This window comes from Mchenga conophoros, linkage group LG19 (assembly GCF_057382185.1).
Source record: "Mchenga conophoros isolate Kocher_MC1m ecotype Shallow Benthic linkage group LG19, M_conophoros_male_GT1.1, whole genome shotgun sequence".
Taxonomy (NCBI): domain Eukaryota; kingdom Metazoa; phylum Chordata; class Actinopteri; order Cichliformes; family Cichlidae; genus Mchenga; species Mchenga conophoros.
Genome location: NC_140544.1, coordinates 13,708,462 through 13,728,969, shown reverse-complemented (window position 1 = coordinate 13,728,969; position 20,508 = coordinate 13,708,462). Strand labels below are relative to the sequence as shown.

Below are 20,508 nucleotides of genomic sequence, written 5' to 3'. Positions count from 1 at the left end.
CCAGTTTACTCAGTCAAAGATCTGCTAGCTCACCTGACTGCTAACGCCCATGCTGTCAATTACCCATTCCCACTAAATGCCCGTGAAGGCTAAAATTGTCCATGCACAGCGCAGTGCCACACTCTGTCAGAGGGTTTGACGAAAATGACTCTTTCCCTTTCACTCCAATGTCACCTTGGCTGTCACACTGACTTGAATACGTTTAGAGCAGGAGTGAATTCTCTAGAGTGGCAGAGGCGATTGCTAATCCGTCAGACTGATTTGGTGACAGGCAAAAGTGCTAATCCTCCCATGTTATTCAATGCCAGTGAGGACTGCCTAATCCCTCACAGAGGGTCTGATGTAAAAAGAGATGACGCTAACTAGGAAAATGATCGTAAGGTCTGGGAGCAAGTTCATGCTTCCGGTACTCACTGATATCAACACAGCCAATATTTACTGCTGCTCTGTGTATTTTGTCTAAGTATCGTTTGGATCCGAGCCAGAAGCGTATTAACGTCCTGACAGACAGCCTGTTCCTCAGGTGAAAAGAAATCATCTGAAGCATCGCTGGGATCAAAATCCTGCGAGAGCAGCTTTTCCAGAGTAACTGATTCACATTTAGGCTAATAGCATAACAAATACTGTGAACATGTGATCACCAAAAATCCACATTTCACCTTTTGCCGTGTAAACAGCAGTTAATGAAAAGGATGCTGCTGCGGCGTGTTCCTCTCTAACACTCACAGCCTAAATACAAACTGATCCGAAGCCAGTGAGAACATGCTGCAGCTTGGCACTAAACGTCCGCATGAGTTCAAACATCTGTCGGATAAACTAGCTTTTCAGCATTCGGGCTTTCATCTGATTTGTGTTATTAATAATTGCTAACAGGCAAAATTACTTCCTAGATATGAGGAGCTGAACACAGAGAAAATACCAGGTCCCATGCTGACATAGTTTGTAAGTGGAGGAGACATTCCAGGGAAGGAGGGGAGTGTAAGTTCCAAGACAAAAAAAAGAGGGATGAGAGCAAATTATAATCACAAACCCTCTGGCAGTGAAATGAAAATGAGGCTTTTTTTTAAAGCTATATTAATTATACAGCTGGCAGGAATGTCTTGCTTTGGCTTCAGATACCAAGTGTAAATACAGATGCTATTAGCTGAAATTATGTCTTCCTTAAGATATACTAAAGAAAATTGGGTATGCAGTCACTTAGAGGGACTGTGCTTACTGGAAAGGAAAACTTTCCGTTATCCCCACATCTTTGTATCTGAAAAACCTGCCCTTTTAAAAAAAAATGCAACAGTTAATCATATTTTTTTTAGCAGTCTAATGCAACTATATCTTTGTCAGCTGCCGATCTTTATTCGCAAAGACTGAAGACTGAATCTGTGAGTGAATTAATCTTTGAGACCAGCCTCAAAAAAAAGTAAGAATGTTTTTAAGTGTAGTGCATGCAGGTGGGGACAGACCAAATCAAAGGAGCATGCCGACTTTGGCAAATTAGCTTTTTCTCTAAGAGGTATGTTAGAAAATCGATTCAGCTGTTGTGTAAAAATAATAAATACGAAGCTCTTAGCCTTTTGAAAGCCTCCCAGGATTTGGGGGTTTTATCTTTTCTGGCTAAAATTTGAGATTTGAAATAGAAAGGCCATCCATCCATCCATCCATCCATCGTGGGTTCATGGCTACAGCCGCTGAAGCAGAGACCCTCAGACCCCCCTCTCCCCATGCACCTGGGGGAAACAGAGGTGTTCCCCAGACACCGTGAGACATAATATCTCCAGTGTGTCCTGGGTCTTCCCAGGGGTCTTCCCCCGTGGGGACATGCCTGAAAAAAGTCACCTAGGAGGTGTCCAAGAGACATCTCACTCTGAACCCACCCTGAATGGACAAACACCTCATCCTATCTGTAAGGGAGAGCCCAGTCACATTTCAGAGGAAGCTCATTCCTGCCACTTTTATCCGTGATCTTACTCGTCACTGCCCACTGCTCGTGGCCACAGATAAGGTGGGAATGTGTATCGACCAGTGAAACAACAGCTCCTCAGCTCTTTTCTCCACAACAAACCTGTGCAACATCCTCATTACTGCAATCGCTGTATGAAGATCCCACGGTACTTGATCAGCTGACTTGTGGCCTTGATGGAGACCTTGGCGGTGTAGTCCCTGGCTGCATATACTGTTAAATAATCTTGCATATTTAATTTAAAGTGAGCCTTATGAGGGAGTGCATGCAGATTCATGTGTGCATTATTAGACACAGGATGGCTGAGCTAATAGTTCAACTTCATTCAAAGATTTTATTTTCAGATATTCAGCAAATATTCTTGAAACTGTGAAACATGGTAAGAATTACTTTTATAAACCGACACTTTACCAATTCCACAGTGAACCATGAAGGATGAGCTGAATTTAAATGGGCTGCTTCATTAGCATTCAGCCTTCAGTTTTGAAAGCTTTAGTGAACACAACAGAGACAAGGTGCAGCTTACTTCTTAAGGTAAATAAAAATGCCTTATTAAAGAGATGCCTTGCTGTTTTCAAATGAAAGAACTTTCCATTGTTCTCATTTCCTCTGAAATCCAAAGAAGCATCTGTTGAATCTTAAATTCAGCGACCGACTTGAATCAATACTTGGGATCGATACGGGCACCATATAATTGCAACAGGCCCCTACTAGGACAGTACAAATGCCTCCCATGAGTTTTGTGGCAAACATAAAGATGTTGACAACAAGAGACCATCTAACAACGATGGGCTCTTTTTCCCTCGTTATTTTTAGAGGTAAGCAATATGTGTAAGGTAAAACTTGACCTTTTAAAGTAGCAGCACCTCTCTGACGTAGTGGTTTAGTGTCATCTGGAATGAAAAGGATTGGAGATTTTCTCTGGTTGAGTAAAACCTGGAACTATATGTGATTCTTTTTAAATATGGTTGCTGGGATTGCGCACAAGTTTAACAGAAGAAAATCCGAACCTCTACCCCAGCAGCAATAAGCCTCCATGCAAATGTGCCAAAACCTATCAGTAATATAGTCGTGAAACACATTACACAGGACTTGTTTGCAGGAGATAAGATGATTAGAATAGAGAGCAAAAACATTCTGGTGTAATATGTTAAGACAAATCTTCTTTCTGTGAATGAGGAAGGCCCCTATGAACCAGCAGTGGTATACGTCTACCATGAAAAATGGATGAGTTCTACCTCCCAAGACTAAAATTAGACAGAAACCTAATATGGTGAGTGTCCTTCAAGTAACACTCGGATTTATAAGCAACAAGGAAAGAGAGCGAGGGGGTGAGAAAAATCTACTACTCTACAAAACTCTTGCCAGGATAGGCAGGAGACAATAATGCCGGTGGACATGGCGTGGAAAATCAGATCATTATTTTGTTGGAAACCTAAGCAGTCATTGAAATGAAGCAATGAGATATTTGAAGCAATCACTTCTCACAGTATGATTACTGTCCTTCTGCGACGGAGGTAGAATATAAAATGGCTAGAGACTAACGCACAGACCAGTATGAATATTGATGTTACAGTACTATTAGTTACAGAATTGAGTGTCTGTGCGACACATTTGAAAAAGGAGATTTTAAACCGAATCACTTGGAAAGCAGCTAATAGATTGCCTACTTAACTATTTCATTATTTCAGGAAGGACCTTAATGGACTATTTGATCTTTTAGCATATGAGAGAAATCTTTGAGAATCAGTAGAAAAAACTACTTGTGAATGACTCATATTTAAAAGAGCAAGCTTAAGGGCTCGCTCATTTATCAAGTAAAGCTCTTCCATGTATCTGACATGTTTGACTGTACATTAGAAGGCTGAAAATGAACTGTTTTCAAAAGCAGAATGGAACTGCTTCCTGTCAGACGCGTCTGTTATACCAGATTGTTGTGTTATAGTTTTACTTAGATATGACAAGAGTCTGAAAGGTTATTATTCGGGACATTATGCAAATGGTCTGCTACTTATGTAGCGCTCTTCTACTTCAAATCCTCTTTAGGCATTTACACAAGCATCTTTTTGTGCATCTAAGTGCTTTTCTTCTAAACTCCAGTGGATGCATTGGGTCCAACTCGGGGTTCAATATCTTGCCTAAGGATACTTTGACATGCATACTAGAGAAGACACCAACATTTCCATTTGTAGCGACCTCTCTACCTCCTGAACCGCAGCTGCCTGATTGCTCAGTGATCAATTTTTAAGTATATTTTGCAATGGAAGCCTTCAGCCTCAGTCCGACCGGCCTAGAGACCAGTTGCAATCCCCTTGGCAACCACTTGCAATCAAAGCAAGGAGGTTTTTGATGCAGCAACTTTGCGACCAATTTCACTTAGCTGGCGACCACCGTTGAGTCAGACATATACATTGTTCCATATGGATGGATGTCTGCTGGATGTTGTTTCTAGGCTTGTGTCCCTGAAGCCTTGGCTAGTGATCACTGTTCCTCTCAGTCATAAATTTCATTTCTATTTCATGCAGATTATTCTTCTGCCAGAACAAATAATAACAGAAATCTGTGAGATAATTTATTGGCCACTTGGGGGCAGTGCAACCAACTAAAAAATAATAAAATAATAAAATTGAATTGTAAATTACTGTCCCATTTAGAGTTAAGATCCCTTACTACTACCTTATGAATGACAAGTAACCTCATTTGTGACATTTGGTTTCAAAATATCAAAATTAAGGTAGCAAAAGTGCTAAAATCCAGGCTTCACAAGTGGATTTTAATTAGCAATAGGTGAGGTCACAGTGACTACATCCATCTCCTTCATATATAACCAATGACAGCGAAAGCTTTTAAACATACAGCAAAAATACTGCAAAAAGCCTTTGGACCTTTATGACTAGGCTTTATCGGATAGTTGCTAACATTGTCTGTCTTTCATGATGAATAGGTAGCACAAACCTTTTCCTTATTTCCTTCTTTTTTTTTTAGCATAATGCCAAAAAAATTAAAACAGAGGATGATGGCGACTAAATCACTGAATTTAATTATTTCATGTGAATGCTGAAAATCAAAAGGACTCTTAAATGATCTTAATAAGACAAAAGCAACATTCATACAATGCTACATACACTTTTACACAAAAGTGACTTTCCAAGGATTAGACTGAAATGTAAATTTGATATATTTTCAAGAAGAAGCATATCTGAAAGTTGCTGTGCTCTATGATATGTCATCTAAAGAATATAAGAATATAAGAATATAAAGAGGCAGTATGGGAATCCGTTGCCCATCCACAGTTTATAAAAACCACAGCTCTTCCTTCAGTATTTGTCAGAATTTAATCAAATTTGCACGTAACGAGAATTCAGTTTTGACTAACATTTTACAAACAGGGTTTTTGTGTGTCATAGATGGCACGTCAGCCGGTGGAGGAACACAATGCTCACATTATTCATGTCCACAGCATGGACGCTGTGTTACAGCACATTACTGTTTGCATTTAGTCGCACTTCTAAAAGCTGTTGTGCAAAGGCTCTGCACACTCCCTCCCTCTGTCTATCAGTATGAGCAAACACTCACTAAGTATTAACTGGACAGTTCTAAATCCAGAGACTGTGGGGTAAAGCAACATCCCTCGTGAGCCTGCAGCACAGCAGACGCACAACAAGCCACATGGTGGAAGACAGGATACACTGGTGATGGCTCAACAAGCCACAGCTTCAGAGGAAACGTGGCCAGTGGTGCAGAAAGAAGCTGTTTAATTGGCAGAGTTTGGATGCACAGGCTCTAATTAGCCGAGAAGAACACGGTTCAACTTCCGAATCCTAACAGCACCCTGAAAGCTCTGCTGACATTTTGCACTCTGCAGGGTGGTCAGTGTGTGTGCAGAGTGACACAATTCCCAGAATAGAAAATGAATTTGGCTTGTTAGTATTTGTGGTGAATACACAGCGAATTATCATTAAATCGAGCTCCGGCTGCACCGAAGGCAGAAAGCATCAGTAATGCCTTTCTGCTGCTTTTGCTAAATCTCAGCTGTCCTCTAGCTCCCCTGTTTCTTTCTTTGTCTAACGGCATTAGTAGAATATGCAGTCCTAATATTTTGTTAATTCACTGTGTCACAGCATCGTTGCTTGTTGAATCATCATCACCATTTGCACGCACATTTGTTTGTGCATCAGATATGCACAAAAACGATGACTGGTTCGATGACATGTCCTCTCGGGTCAATTATCATGCAGAGTATGTTCCCGCTGATAATAATCGCCTACATGTGAACTCTCCCATGTGAAATAATTCCATTATTCATGCCACTCATACATCTGGAAATGAGCAAAGCAGAACATTTTATTATTTAAGCGAGAAAGCAAAAGGATGAATAGAAGCGCACAGTTTTTATGACTGGTGATCTAAAGTGACAAATGAAAACTTGAAAGAAATACAAGCTTTTTATAATGCAAAAGCAAGAGTAAAATCTGCATTAAAGTCCTTTGCAGGGGTTGTAGTGGGAAGAAAATGATAATGGCTTATTTCCAAGGAGCTGGCTGCAAAATAATTGCAGCCATGTAAATGAATTCAACAACAGACTCACGTTTGCAAGCCTGTGGGAGGAGGAGAGAGGATTTATAGTGGCGATTATTATGCACCGTAACCACAAAGACAACACATGCCTTTAATGTTATATAGCTACCTCTAGCCACACATACTGGCTTAACTGTGCAAACATCATTACCTCAAAGTTGCAGTCCTGCAAATGGTGCTTTTCACAAAACTGCAGCACAACACATTGATTTATTGCACACCTGAGGGCAAAAAGAAACGTGATGGACACGCTGTGTCAATAAAATGCATTATTAATCCACAGATAGTTTTGCAGCCACAGATATTGTATAAAATAAAATGTTTTGGTACGGTCCAATTAAGTCCCTCCCAGTGTAAATTGCGTTTGCTCTGCTCCTGTCAAAGGCCGCAGATTTGGTAAGTGGTGCGATAATGAACAGGGATTTAATGGTGCTCATCTTGACAGATGAGCCCGCAGATTAAAATCAACATGTGCGCTGAACATTGCCTGAGTATTACTGAGATCTCGTGGAAGAGCTGCAATCAGTTTCTCCAGCTTCACGCAGTAAAAAGTACATTAGAAGTCACGGTCAGCTCAGGAAAACAAGGGTTTTCATCTAATCTTGTAAGCGTGGCTTTCCTTCACTTCTTCATGCATTTCTGCTTTATGTTCTTCTCTCCCCTCTCTCTCTTTTTTACCCTCTTCTTTCTTTCTCTCTCCATCTCACAGTGACTCATGCATCACCCTACAGCTCCTTTTCGGCTGTCAGATTTTCTACAGTTTCACTGTGACTCTAATCCAATTCAGAACCAAATCCCAAAACGTTCAACCCTGTAGGCTGCCCTTCTCAATGACCCGCCTTACTATTACAATTTACCCAGAATTCTATGGGCTTTTGTATATTTTGCATCTTGAACGTGACAGGGTTGGCTCCAACTCTTTCTAAAAATATTGTAAAGCTCAAAGTGAGAAGCTGCATCTATGGTACTGTATGTGTGCCACTGTATGTCAGCCTGGGTCAGGCTTGTCAGAGCCACAGATTTAAACAGGCCACTCGCAGTGTTGAGTCATATGTCAGTGATGTGCAGATTACTTCGACGCAGTAAATGCTTTCATATTATAGTTCTGGTCTCATTATGATTATAACAGAGGATAATAATCATCCCTTTAACCCTTTACATGCTGGAGGCTTCTGCACCGTGATGTGGCTGTCTCAGTAGCCCATTCAGTGAGGAGGTGGTCAGGTACAGCTGTGAGTCCAATGAGCGTTCCATTGTTTATTTTTTCTCTTTAAAATAAATCACATTTAGCACAGTTACAGCTGAGCACCCGTAGAATAAGTTCTGTGTCATCATGTTTAGTGACTCATTGTTATAAGACTATTTTTTACTCTCAAATGTATAATTAGGAATTTGTTGCTGTCGTTTTCCATCAGGATTATTGGATTTCAAAATTTGGTAATGGTAGAATTTTTTGAGTTGCTGAATTTTCATTAAATGTTTTCACAGTTTAAATATTCAGATTAACATCTGCGTGTACTTTAAAGCGAAAGTGCTTTCTTTCATTTTCCGTTCAATTCGTCCATAGTATTAAGTTAGTGTAGCTTAAAAGTTATGGGTTGGAAAATACTCCCTTTTCTCTTTTCCTTCTGAAAAAACGCAGGCTCGGTGTTACATTTTGTCTATCACATCCTGCACCTCTTCACTGTGGCGAGCTTAAAGTTCACTTTGCACCTCCATCCATCCATCTAACCATTATCTGAGTTCAGATCACAGACACAGCAGTGAACGCAGACACACCCAGACCACCCTCTCCTCGAGCACCTCCTCCTCAAGCTCACCCAAGTCAGCCAAGAGACCCAACCTCTCCAGTTTTTCTCCATAGTGTTTCTTATCTATCGGGACCAAGTTGTAACTGGCTGTATTTGGGAAAATGCAGAGTTTAGAGTTAATGCAACAAATCCACTAACATATTTATCCAGCCGATAAAAATTAAATACCAACAGTTCATTCTATGTATTGGTCTGCACAAATCCAGGTTGATATATATCTGACTCTTCAGTAACCTGGCTAAATTCTTCCGTGTGTGTGTGTGTGTGTGTGTGTGTGTGTGTGTGTGTTTATTAAGCCCATAAAGGAACAAGAAAAACTTTTCACACAAGCTGGGTGTTTTTTATAATTGCTTGAAAAAGCTTTAACAAAGATAATGAAACACTGAACTTTTATTCAGCAGTATCGGCCGTATAAATCCACCTGCGTAGTTAAACAACCGGCGTGTCCAGTTTACACTGTTGTTAGCAGGCTACTGCTCTTTTGAATGATGCCTCCAGACGGAAATTTCAACACTCCAACACCTGCAAATTCTAAACATGATCATCTTTTGCATCAGTATCAATATCTTTCGTTCCCTCCTCCCTGAGACACTGGCTTAGGGCAATGGGAAGAAGTAATAATCATCTGTGGGCTCTACTAAAGACCTGTTTTATATTATACATAAATATTCTTCACTGTTAATATAAAGATATTGGTGCTGTTTTAAAAGGTCATGAGCTCACGTTTTTAAATGTGCTGTTAGATGTTTAATAACTGGCAACTGAGTACAAATGTGTTCCTTTCAGTCTTGTTTGTATTTTTTCGTTTCTTCTTTTATTCCTCTGACTCTTTAACATGTTGGAAATGGGTTTTCTTTCCCATCTGCTTTTCACACCCTCCACCACCTGTCATCGCCTGGAAGTCTGAAAAGCTTTTTGCTGGGAACACAGAGCCTTCATCACAACAAGCTAGTTAATCTCTGGTTAATTCGCACCAGGTGCTACTCAGTATAGAACAAAGTTGTTGCCGCAGAAAACACCATTGTTTCAGCAAAGGCCTCGCTTATTTTGATTAATTATGCCACAATGTTAAAAAGATGTGGGGTACAGTTACAGGATTTGCTGTATTTTTCTAAGAATTTTATCTGTGTGTCTTGGGTAAGTAAGTAAGCAAACTTAATTTAGCATTTTACAATATGTCTAAAAAACCATCGATGTTTTTAATGGTTAAAGGAGTCTGCAGAAGCAGTGCTATATCACAGTTGAAGTCCCACTAGAAATTGGTGTGGTGATCTGAGTGGCTGTGGAGTTACTCTGATAGAAGAAGCTTCTGTGACATAGAGGGCTTCGAATGTGATCTGGAGGTGGATAATGCAATTAACCTGTGAATGCTCTCTTGCAGTTTCACTTAAAAACAGTTACAGTGTCAAAGGTGATAAGAAACAAATCCACTGGTAATTTGTTTTCTTGTGTTTGTGTACGCAGTAGGGACTATATGCTCACAGACCACTTCATTAGTTACAGCTTGCTAGGAGCAGTTTGGACCCCATACAGTCATTAGAGCTTCCTTAATTCTTTGCGACACAGTTTCATGAACAAGGTGCTGGAAACATTACAGATTTTGGTCCCTATTGACGTAGTAGTACCGCACAGTTCCTGCAGATCTGTTAGCCGCATTATCCTGCTGGAAGGACTGGTACACTGAGGTCTGTGGGATGCACATAGTTAGCAAAATTATTCAGGGAGGCTCTGCTGTTAAATGAGACTTATTTGGTACTAAGCGGCCGAAAATGTGCCAAGAAAAAATCCCAGCTTGAACCTTCGATACAGGGCAGCTGGATACACATTTCCGTGCCATTTATGCCAAATTCTGACCCTCCCATTCAAATGTTGCAGTAAAAATCCAAACTCGGCAGACCAGTCTTTTTAAGTTTTGTGTTGTCCTGTTTTAATAACCTCATATAAATTGTAGTCTGAGTGTCCAGCTTCCAGTGTGGTCTTCCGCTACAGTGGCCCATCTGCGTCAAGGTTGGACATGTTGTGTGTTCACAGATGCTCTTCTGCAAATCTTGGTTGTAACATGGTTATTTGAGTTACTGTTGCTTTCTTGCTGCCATGCAGTTGACTGATTGGATAGAGTTCAGAGTATGAATTTTTAATGCAATGGTCAATAGTCAGATCACTAAATGGATTTTGTATTTAAAGACTTCCACATTTTATCAAAGTATTTTCTGATCACTAAGTACATCCTCATCCATCTGCAGGCACTTCAGAGAGTCACACACTTTGCCAGACATAACCAAACAATGAATAATGAGTGAGACTGATAATGACCACAGTCCTGTGATTTCTTTTTTAAACCTTTGTTTACCAGGATGTGAAACTCTTTTGTGAGAGTGCCCTGAGCTAAGAGAGGAACCATCACTACCCCCATCTACTCACACATACTTTTAAACATCAGTCACAACTTTTTCAATAGCCAAACAAAGTTTATGGTTGGTTTAAAAAACAACTTTTAACCAAGTTAAAAGTTAAAAATGATGAAAGTTTAATTTAACTTTTGTTTACTACTATTTACCCTTTTGCGATGATGGTTATTAGAAAGTGTGATCATTCTTATCAGTTATCCATTCAGCTATTCTGTGGAGATAAACTAGAACGGTGAGCGGCAGAGTGGTGTTGGGTGTGTGTGGGGGCATCAAACAGACTGCTGGTCTTTAGAAGAATCAAAGCTACATCAGTTTTCAAGGTTATGCGCTTGCACAAATGTTGAAATAGTATTTTAATCCAAGGACATGATTTGGAGTCTTGTGGGAATCACCTTTATTGCACCAGTGTCCGCATGGGAACCTGGACAGATTTTGATTCATGAAGCAATATAGCAACTGTACAGTTTTTTTTTTCCACAATTTCTGCTTTAAAATGCATAAAACTTTCCTCTGCTTCATTTTTTAAAACCTTTTCTAACTGTGGAGAAATGAAAGCGTAAAACAACAGCTAGTTTACTCCTGATACAAGCTTTAATAACTGACGAGATGGTGCCGTTTCCGTTTGTAGGCTAACTCTCAGAGCAGAGCCGTGGCAGGACCGCCTGACACACGACTCATCAGCACATCACCAGGCCAGTTCCCCACTGCAGCAAAAGAGAAGTGGACTGTAATTATTAAACAGAGAAGCAGGGAGGAAGAGAAGCTGGCGGGTAAGGGCAGACTGATAAATACACAAAGAAAGAAGCAGGCATGTGGAAGGATAATAAGGTAGAGAGACATAGATAGTTACCAGAGCACCAGATGGATGGGAAACAAGACAGGCCGACAAATAGCGAGGCGCTCGGAATGACAGCTTGGAAACACCTTAAAGTGAGCTTGGCTCCACCAGCGGACCTGAATTTCTACCCATACATTCAAATAGTTTGTTGTCTCAATATGAAAACTAAATGAATATGGAAAAACATCACCCCCCGCCCTTACTCTATTCCTTCCTTTTTTCATTAATTTGATTGGCAGACAACACAGAGCCGATGGGAGTAAGGGTTTGTAGTTGCTGTGGCAACGGCCTGCTCTTTGTTAAAGGCTACATTCCTGGCATCTGATGTGTCTGCGCCGCGATCGATAAAAACCCAGCCTGCAGGGACTGATGAACAGACTGGGGCTTTTGCCAGGCAGGACCGCGGAGAGAAAAGGAGTTAGGTGGAAGATGTGTGAACAGGAGGATACGGAGATAAAACAGCAATAGAAAGAAAAGGGGAAAGAAAGGCAGAGATATGGAGATGCGAGCGGTGCGGCTGATGAGCTGAGCGGTGGGGTGAGTGCTGTAAGAAAGAGGATGAGTGAGTGTGCATGGCTCCTTCTGCCTCATCTCAGCTATTTTCTGAACGTCACTCACTTCACTATCAAAGTAAGGTACGTGTCTGTCTGTGTGCTCATCATCTGCTTACCTTGGCAGGATTTTGCTTTGCGAGCTCTGCAAGCAGTGGAAAAGCTTTTCTAAAGGCGCCTTTCATATTTCTCCCATTTTTCCTTGCCTTTATCACAGAGCATTCAAATTTCCACCACTCACAGATGTGCCTTACGTTTTGCACACCTAATTGGCAAAGATAGCCATGAGCAGAATGCAAATACTACTGGTAATGAGGCAATTATGGTCAGCCTCTCTGTCTACATAGCCATCTGTCAATTCAACAACCTGTGGCTGCTCACTGGTGGTTTTTTCTGTCAAAGTCTGTGTCTTTCCGAGCCATGGAGAGATTCGGCTCTTAGAGATAACATTTTACTGTTGAACTCTGCATCCGTCTCCTCATTACCCTGCTGTTATCTATGCTTCCTTTCCAGCCCTGCCTTTGCAGGAATGGAAATTAAGAGCCACATTTCGCAGGACAAATGAATAAAAATGCGTATTTAAATTCACTAAAGCAGCCTCTGAAAATTATTAGTGTGTAATCACCTCACCCGTGTGGGAAAAAAACTTGTGCAAGTGGCCACGTTTGCATTTGTCTCCTTAAACATAATTGAAAGAATTTGGTTTGAATTAACTCAAAATGATGCATGTGAAACTGCCATTTGTCACAACATCTTAGTGAAAATTATAGAAACACACTGTGTTCAGTGCAATATTTAACAATAAGTGAGTTGACTCAATATGTTGATCGCTAAATAAAGAGTTGTATATAATATATACTTCCATTCATTGTGTTGGGGTTACATGTGCTGGCAAAACTCTGTAGATTTAATTATGGCAGCAAGCACACGCTGTCATTTCATTTTCTGTTTAGTCTGGATTTTAGTTTGAGCACCCCCTTAACCCACCCCCTCAGACACGCACGCTGCAAAACCAACTCACACACATGCAGCAACAACAAATCCACATGGGCATTCAGCCTCAGTGGACTCTAACGAGGGACATTTCTCGCCATTGGGCTGAAACATCTTCCATCCTCGTAAAACATCTCCAGTTAGCCTGCAACCTTTTGTGCTAACACAGTGATGAACGTTCACATTTTTCTGGGGCTGATATTTCTATTTCTTGCTGTGTCTCGCCCTGCTGGGAGTTTAATTCCCTCATATCCACCTCGCCAGGAAAAGGGACAGTTCATTAAAGGAGAACAGAGTTGGCAGCTTAAGTAGACATAAAGTGTAAAAGGTTGTAAAAGGTTGAAAAATGCACGAAGGCGGAGGAGGGGGTGCAGCCTGAGTGTAAGTGTAATTTAACACATTTCTTGTTCATGTCTTGCAGAGCTTGTTCGTGATGGTGCTCTGTATGCACAAGAAGCTGTGCCATGAAAGAGGGCATCGTGGGTAAAAGAGACATGCGACACCCAGCATCGCACCACTGCCACCTCTTTCTGGGCGGGGCCTTGCTGCTTCTCCTGGCCAGCTCGGTTCTGAGCTGCCCCGCCCGATGTGATTGCTCTGCTCCAAGCAAATCGGTCAGTTGCCACCGCAAGCGCCTCCTCACCATCCCTGAAGGCATCCCCATTGAGACACGTGTCCTAGACCTCAGTAAGAACAAGCTGCGCGTCATCACGCCGGACAACTTCTCTTCATTCCAGCAACTAGAAGACCTGGATCTCAGCGACAACCTCATCAGTGCGGTCGAGCCTGGTTCATTTCGTTCTCAGCTTGCTCTCCGCTCGCTCAACTTCCGCAGTAACCTTCTCCAACTGGTTCCTGTCGGTGTTCTGTCGGGCCTGACCAGCCTCATCCGCCTTGATCTCAGCCACAACAGACTGGTGGTTCTTCTGGATCATGCCTTTCAAGATCTGCGTAGGTTGACATCACTGGAGGTGGGCGATAACGAGCTGGTTTTCATCTCTCAGCGGGCCTTTACTGGATTACTCGGACTTCAAAGCCTGACACTGGAACGTTCCAATTTGACGGTCGTACCTAGTGACGCTCTGGCACATCTGCACAGCCTGGTCGAGCTGCGCATGCGCTACCTGAGCATTAGTTTTCTTAAGCCTTTCTCTTTTAAGAGGTTATCTCGTCTCCGCCATTTAGAAATTGATTTCTGGCCCTGGCTGGACACACTGCCTCCCCTCTCGCTGCATGGCCTCAACCTCACAACATTGTTCATAACCAACACTAACCTGACTGCCTTCCCAGGCACAGCACTGCACAACCTACCCTACCTCACGCATCTCAACCTGTCCTACTGCCGCATCCAGCACATCCACCAGGGAGATCTGGGCCAACTCTCACACTTGCTGGAGCTCCGCCTCCAAGGGGCTCAGCTGGTTTCTATAGAGCCCTTTGCTTTTGCGGGCCTCAAATCTTTACAACTACTGGATGTGTCAGAGAACCGACTGGACTCTCTGGAGAAGGGAGTGTTCGCCTCTCTAGACAGCTTGAAGAGGCTTTGTTTGGGTGGAAACCCGTTAGTGTGCGACTGCAGATTGCTTTGGCTGCTCAACAGCCACAAGCCCCCTTCTCTGCAGATTTTGGATGTCCAGCCTAAGTGCAGCGCACCTCAGAACCTCATTGGGCAAACTCTCCAGGACCTCAAGGAGCCTCTGGTGTCCAAGTACATGACCTGCACCAAGCCACGGATTGGACCCAACACCACACAGCTGCTGATGGCTGACGAAGGCCAGCCCGCCCGTCTGAGCTGCATGGCAGAGGGAGCGCCACAGCCGTCTGTGGTCTGGATTACACCTCACAGACGCTATATCACAGCCAAAAGCCGTGGTAGGGTGGAGGTCCGACCAGATGGTACCCTTGAGATCAAGACAGCAGAGCTGCATGACCACGGGGTGTATAGGTGTATTGCCAGTAACCCCGCTGGCAATGCTAGCCTTTCGGCCTCTTTAGCTGTGAAGAGTCTGAGCATTGGGGATAGATCTCAATATAGCAACAGGAGCACAAATAATCTGACAGACTCCAACAGCACATCGGGGAATGGGACTGCACTGTACAACATGACAGACACATTAGACATTAAGACTATCATTATATCTACAGCCATGGGCTGCCTGTCCTTCCTAGGTGTGGTCATCTTCTGCTTCCTGTTTCTGTTTGCCTGGAGCCGAGGGAAAGGACGCCATAAGAGCAACTTTGATATGGAGTATGTCCCTCGCAAATCCAACGGGGCTTCAGCAGAGGCGACGGAAACAAGTGGCCCACGAAGGGTCAACATGAAAATGATCTGAAAACAACGCAGACTGGCACACACCATAACGGTGTTAACGGCACAGTGCACACATATCAGTTAGGGAAAAAAATAAAGTTTTTTCTATGACACAGTGGATTTGTGACAAATGAAAGTCATGTACATTTATAGTGGGTGTCGATATGACGGTGACGTTGTGACAAAGTGGACATGTGACCATAAAAGTGATATATGAAACCGTGGACGTGTTTATATGAAATAATGTTCTCATACAGTACACTGAATATAATACTATAACCAACATATCAATATGGGAGTGATATAGTGTTGCACTAGGCATGTGATTCAGTGGTGATGTGATGAGTAATGATCTTGTCGACTCACCGTGACATCAAGGTGAAGGAGGGAGCCGCCGGGACTGACAGGGGACGTCTTTGCGTGGCAGTAGAGCTATCATCGCTGCAACATGTCAGGACTAAATTGTCTAATACCCATCTTAGCTGCAGTGTGAAAGGTGTGCGTTGTGTTCATGTGTGCGTGCGTGCTTGTATGTGCGCGTGCATCTGTGTGCGCATGTTGCATTCGTGTGTTTCTTTGTGCATGTGCACGCATTGCCTTTCTTGTTGGGTGGAACAATTAAAGCGAATGATGGGGTCCAAAGCATTTTTCCAGGCCTTTTTCTTCTCGTTCGGTCATTGTAACGACACCAACGCCACTGTTGAGTAAAACAGAGGATTATATATGTTTGTATGCAAAATGACAATTAATATATTCAAAAGAGATGCTGCATAGCTACATTATGAAAAGGGGTCATTGTGCTCCTTGGAATGACTTCAACACTGGATAGTTTTTTCTAAACTTACAGAAATGTAGTTATAATGTGAGGCCAGAGCTTTGTCTTTCCCTTGGAGCTCACTTCCCAGCAAAACAAGACGCTTTTCCTGACAAACAGCAGTGGACAATTCTGTTATTGCTCTGGAAAGGCTTCTAGCCATAGAAATGGCATGTTAAACCCATTTTATAACATAATAAATCATTGGAGATTTTTCTGCCAGACAAATCCCCTGATATGATATAAAAGCTAGACACAATGGCAAAGATTTACTGGCCAGTGCCCTCTTTGGGACAAGACACAGTTGAGCTTCGCACATTTATGGGTTGAATTCCCCTTCCTCTCGCATTTTTCTTTGAGCGCATCACTTCAAGCTAGCGTGTCGGGATGCTTCCCAGGGGCTACCAAAAGGTCCTGGGTATTTAATAGATGGAAATTTTAAAGTTGTAGTGGATCTTGTACTGTTTAAGGGGGGGTTTCCGTTGTTGTTGAAATTGTTCTAAATGTTTCGAGAAAACAAAAAAAAAAAGTGACTCAATTAAGGGCAATTCTTTGTAATGCAGGGATGTGGGTGTTAACTTGTGTGATCCTGTTGTGATAAAATGTTCAAGGTTGTATAATTGTTTTCATATGACAAATTTATGGGTATATTTTCAAAAGGAAATAAATCTTAATCATACCCCTAAATCTGGAGTTGCTGTCTATAATATCACTTCTTCATAAGCAAGTAGGCATGATTTTATATGACTTAATTAATGTGATTTTTACTTATTTTATTAGTTTAATATTATAGGAACAGTGTGGCTGATATGTCATGGTGTCAAACATGCACATTTATGAGCTATTTTGGCTCAATTAATTGCACTCTAACATCAGGAATACCGCACAGTGCTCAGCATGGTGGCGGTTTTTCAAAGTTAAAACATGCCGCTTTAATATGCTATAGTTCAGTGCTATTTTTCACATCTGTAGTCAAGCTAGCTGCAGTTGGTAAACCACTTGGGTTTTGATAGTTAACACAAGTATCCATAGCCCCAGGGATCCCTATGGTTTTGCAGATCCTCAAACACGAAATCATTGACAATAAAATTAAAATGAAACAGTTGGATGAATTGTCATGAAGTTTGGTGTTTATGTTCCTTTTTTGACAATCACATTAAATTCCCTAACATTTTAACTTTTAACCCTCTCGAGGCAGGCGTTGCCAATTTGCAACAGTTAAAAACTAACAACCTGATTACCCCATATACAGGTGTCACGGCTGCCGAGGCGAGCCGTGTGGATTTAGAAGGAGGACCCAAGATGCAGGCAGTGGATAAGATGCCGGTGAGTTTATTTATACAGGAGTGAGAAGGCAAACAGGCAAGAGGGAAGACAAAACTAAAGACCTGAACTGGGAAAGCTAAATGACAAACCTGAGATGATACAAAAAGGGATGAGAGGCAGAGAGACGAGCAGGACACCGAGTAACACAGACAAACCGGCAACAGGCAGGAAAACACACAGGGCTTATATACACAGGGTAGTAACGGGGGAATCGGCAACAGGAGGGAGACACAGCTGGGAGAGATCAGGGCTAGCGAGACAGGGGGAACAAAGCTGCACATACTAACATCAGACAGGAACAAGAACCTTCAAAGTAAAACAGGAAACAAAACACACTTTACTAAGACACAGACTAGACAGAGACAGACTTGACACTGACCAAAGGCTACTAAATGATAATCATAATCACAACAGTATCAGATCATAAATCATAATATAGAAAAACACCAAGATAACTGAAACACCAAGTACCAGAGAAACATAAAGGAAAATCCATGATGCAAAAGTACCAAAACATAATGAACTCAAAATACTGGGTCCAACGGACCCAGAACCGTGACAACAGGGAGTGCAGAATTATTAGGCAAGTTGTATTTTTGAGGGATAATTTTTTATTGAACAACAACCATGTTCTCAATGAACCCAAAAAACTCATTAATATCAAAGCTGAATGTTTTTGGAAGTAGTTTTTAGTTTGTTTTTAGTTTTAGCTATTTTAGGGGGATATCTGTGTGTGCAGGTGACTATTACTGTGCATAATTATTAGGCAACTTAACAAAAAACAAATATATACCCATTTCAATTATTTATTTTTACCAGTGAAACCAATATAACATCTCCACATTCACAAATATACATTTCTGACATTCAAAAACAAAACAAAAACAAATCAGCGACCAATATAGCCACCTTTCTTTGCAAGGACACTCAAAAGCCTGCCATCCATGGATTCTGTCAGTGTTTTGATCTGTTCACCATCAACATTGCGTGCAGCAGCAACCACAGCCTCCCAGACACTGTTCAGAGAGGTGTACTGTTTTCCCTCCTTGTAAATCTCACATTTGATGATGGACCACAGGTTCTCAGTGGGGTTCAGATCAGGTGAACGAGGTAGCCATGTCATTAGTTTTTCTTCTTTTATACCCTTTCTTGCCAGCCACGCTGTGGAGTACTTGGACGTGTGTGATGGAGCATTGTCCTGCATGAAAATCATGTTTTTCTTGAAGGATGCAGACTTCTTCCTGTACCACTGCTTGAAGAAGGTGTCTTCCAGAAACTGGCAGTAGGACTGGGAGTTGAGCTTGACTCCATCCTCAACCCAAAAAGGCCCCACAAGCTCATCTTTGATGATACCAGCCCAAACCAGTACTCCACCTCCACCTTGCTGGCGTCTGAGTCGGACTGGAGCTCTCTGCCCTTTACCAATCCAGCCACGGGCCCATCCATCTGGCCCATCAAGACTCACTCTCATTTCATCAGTCCATAAAACCTTAGAAAAATCAGTCTTGAGATATTTCTTGGCCCAGTCTTGACGTTTCAGCTTGTGTGTCTTGTTCAGTGGTGGTCGTCTTTCAGCCTTTCTTACCTTGGCCATGTCTCTGAGTATTGCACACCTTGTGCTTTTGGGCACTCCAGTGATGTTGCAGCTCTGAAATATGGCCAAACTGGTGGCAAGTGGCATCTTGGCAGCTGCACGCTTGACTTTTCTCAGTTCATGGGCAGTTATTTTGCGCCTTGGTTTTTCCACACGCTTCTTGCGACCCTGTTGACTATTTTGAATGAAATGCTTGATTGTTCGATGATCACGCTTCAGAAGCTTTGCAATTTTGAGACTGCTGCATCCCTCTGCAAGATATCTCACTATTTTTGACTTTTCTGGGCCTGTCAAGTCCTTCTTTTGACCCATTTTGCCAAAGGAAAGGATGTTGCCTAATAATTATGCACACCTGATATAGGGTGTTGATGTCATTAGACCACACCCCTTCTCATTACAGAGATGCACATCACCTAATATGCTTAATTGGTAGTAGGCTTTCGAGCCTATACAGCTTGGAGTAAGACAACATGCATGAAGAGGATGAAGTGGACAAATTACTCATTTGCCTAATAATTCTGCACTCCCTGTACATATTTTATGAGGTTTTTTTACTCAGAAGTACCACTGCAGGACTTGGTTGTGCATTAGCAACAAAAAGTTTAATTTGAGCCTGAGAGGGTTAAGATCTTTGGTTAATGACGAAATCTAGCAAAACCAAGACGTGATGAAAATGTTAACTATGAAAATCTGTATGCTAACAGTCACATGATGATGCTAATATTTATTTGAGGTGATAAGTATGTCCCAATTCATAGGCCGCATCCTTCGGAGGACGATTATGTCACAGCCAAGCGTCCCAATTCGAAGGCTGCTCCAAATCGATTACCGTGGATTTGAAGGATAGATCAGGTGTATCCTTCGTGGCCCAACCTATCCCAGAATTCATAGCTTTTAGCTGAGGCTCTGTACCATACCTGACCATACCGTACCCTCAGTAAACATTACAGCATGATGTCAAACTAAGAAATATAAATACAGCCCATTTACATTAAGTGCATTACTTATCTAATTAATCTCTTTAACCTGGAGATCCCTGTCAAAGGGTGAGGATGTATCTTCAAATCACACTTTAAGAAGTTCTCACACTTTAATTCACAGCTTGAGTTTTTTGGGCTGCTGCCATTGGGGATATCATTTGTGCTCCTTTTAAAAAAATAAAATAAAATAAACTGTTAACACTTACATGTAAATAATATATATTTATGCCCATATCTATGAATGTTCACAGGTTGTTAAACTCAAATTTCTGACTTTTAGATCAGTTCAGATAGAAAATATTTAGTGTCCTGTTACAAGTAGAACATGCTCTGATAGGTATTTGGTGTTT

The 20,508-nt window shown here is 41.9% G+C and overlaps 1 protein-coding gene across 3 annotated transcripts in view; it reads left to right on the top strand.

The window, feature by feature from the left end:
* lingo2b (leucine rich repeat and Ig domain containing 2b) overlaps positions 1-16,945 on the top strand; it is a 41,161-nt gene extending 24,216 nt beyond the window's left edge. For 2 of the 3 annotated variants that reach the window (XM_085257584.1, XM_085257586.1), the window contains exon 2: positions 13,555-16,945. In XM_085257584.1, the coding sequence (XP_085113710.1) occupies positions 13,598-15,466 (1,869 nt within the window). In that variant the 5' untranslated portion in view covers positions 13,555-13,597 and the 3' untranslated portion in view covers positions 15,467-16,945. Of the gene's footprint in view, positions 1-11,908; positions 12,127-13,554 lie in introns of those variants that run through there. The other variant, XM_085257585.1, reaches the window with a different exon arrangement.
* The last annotated feature ends 3,563 nt before the right edge of the window (positions 16,946-20,508 follow it).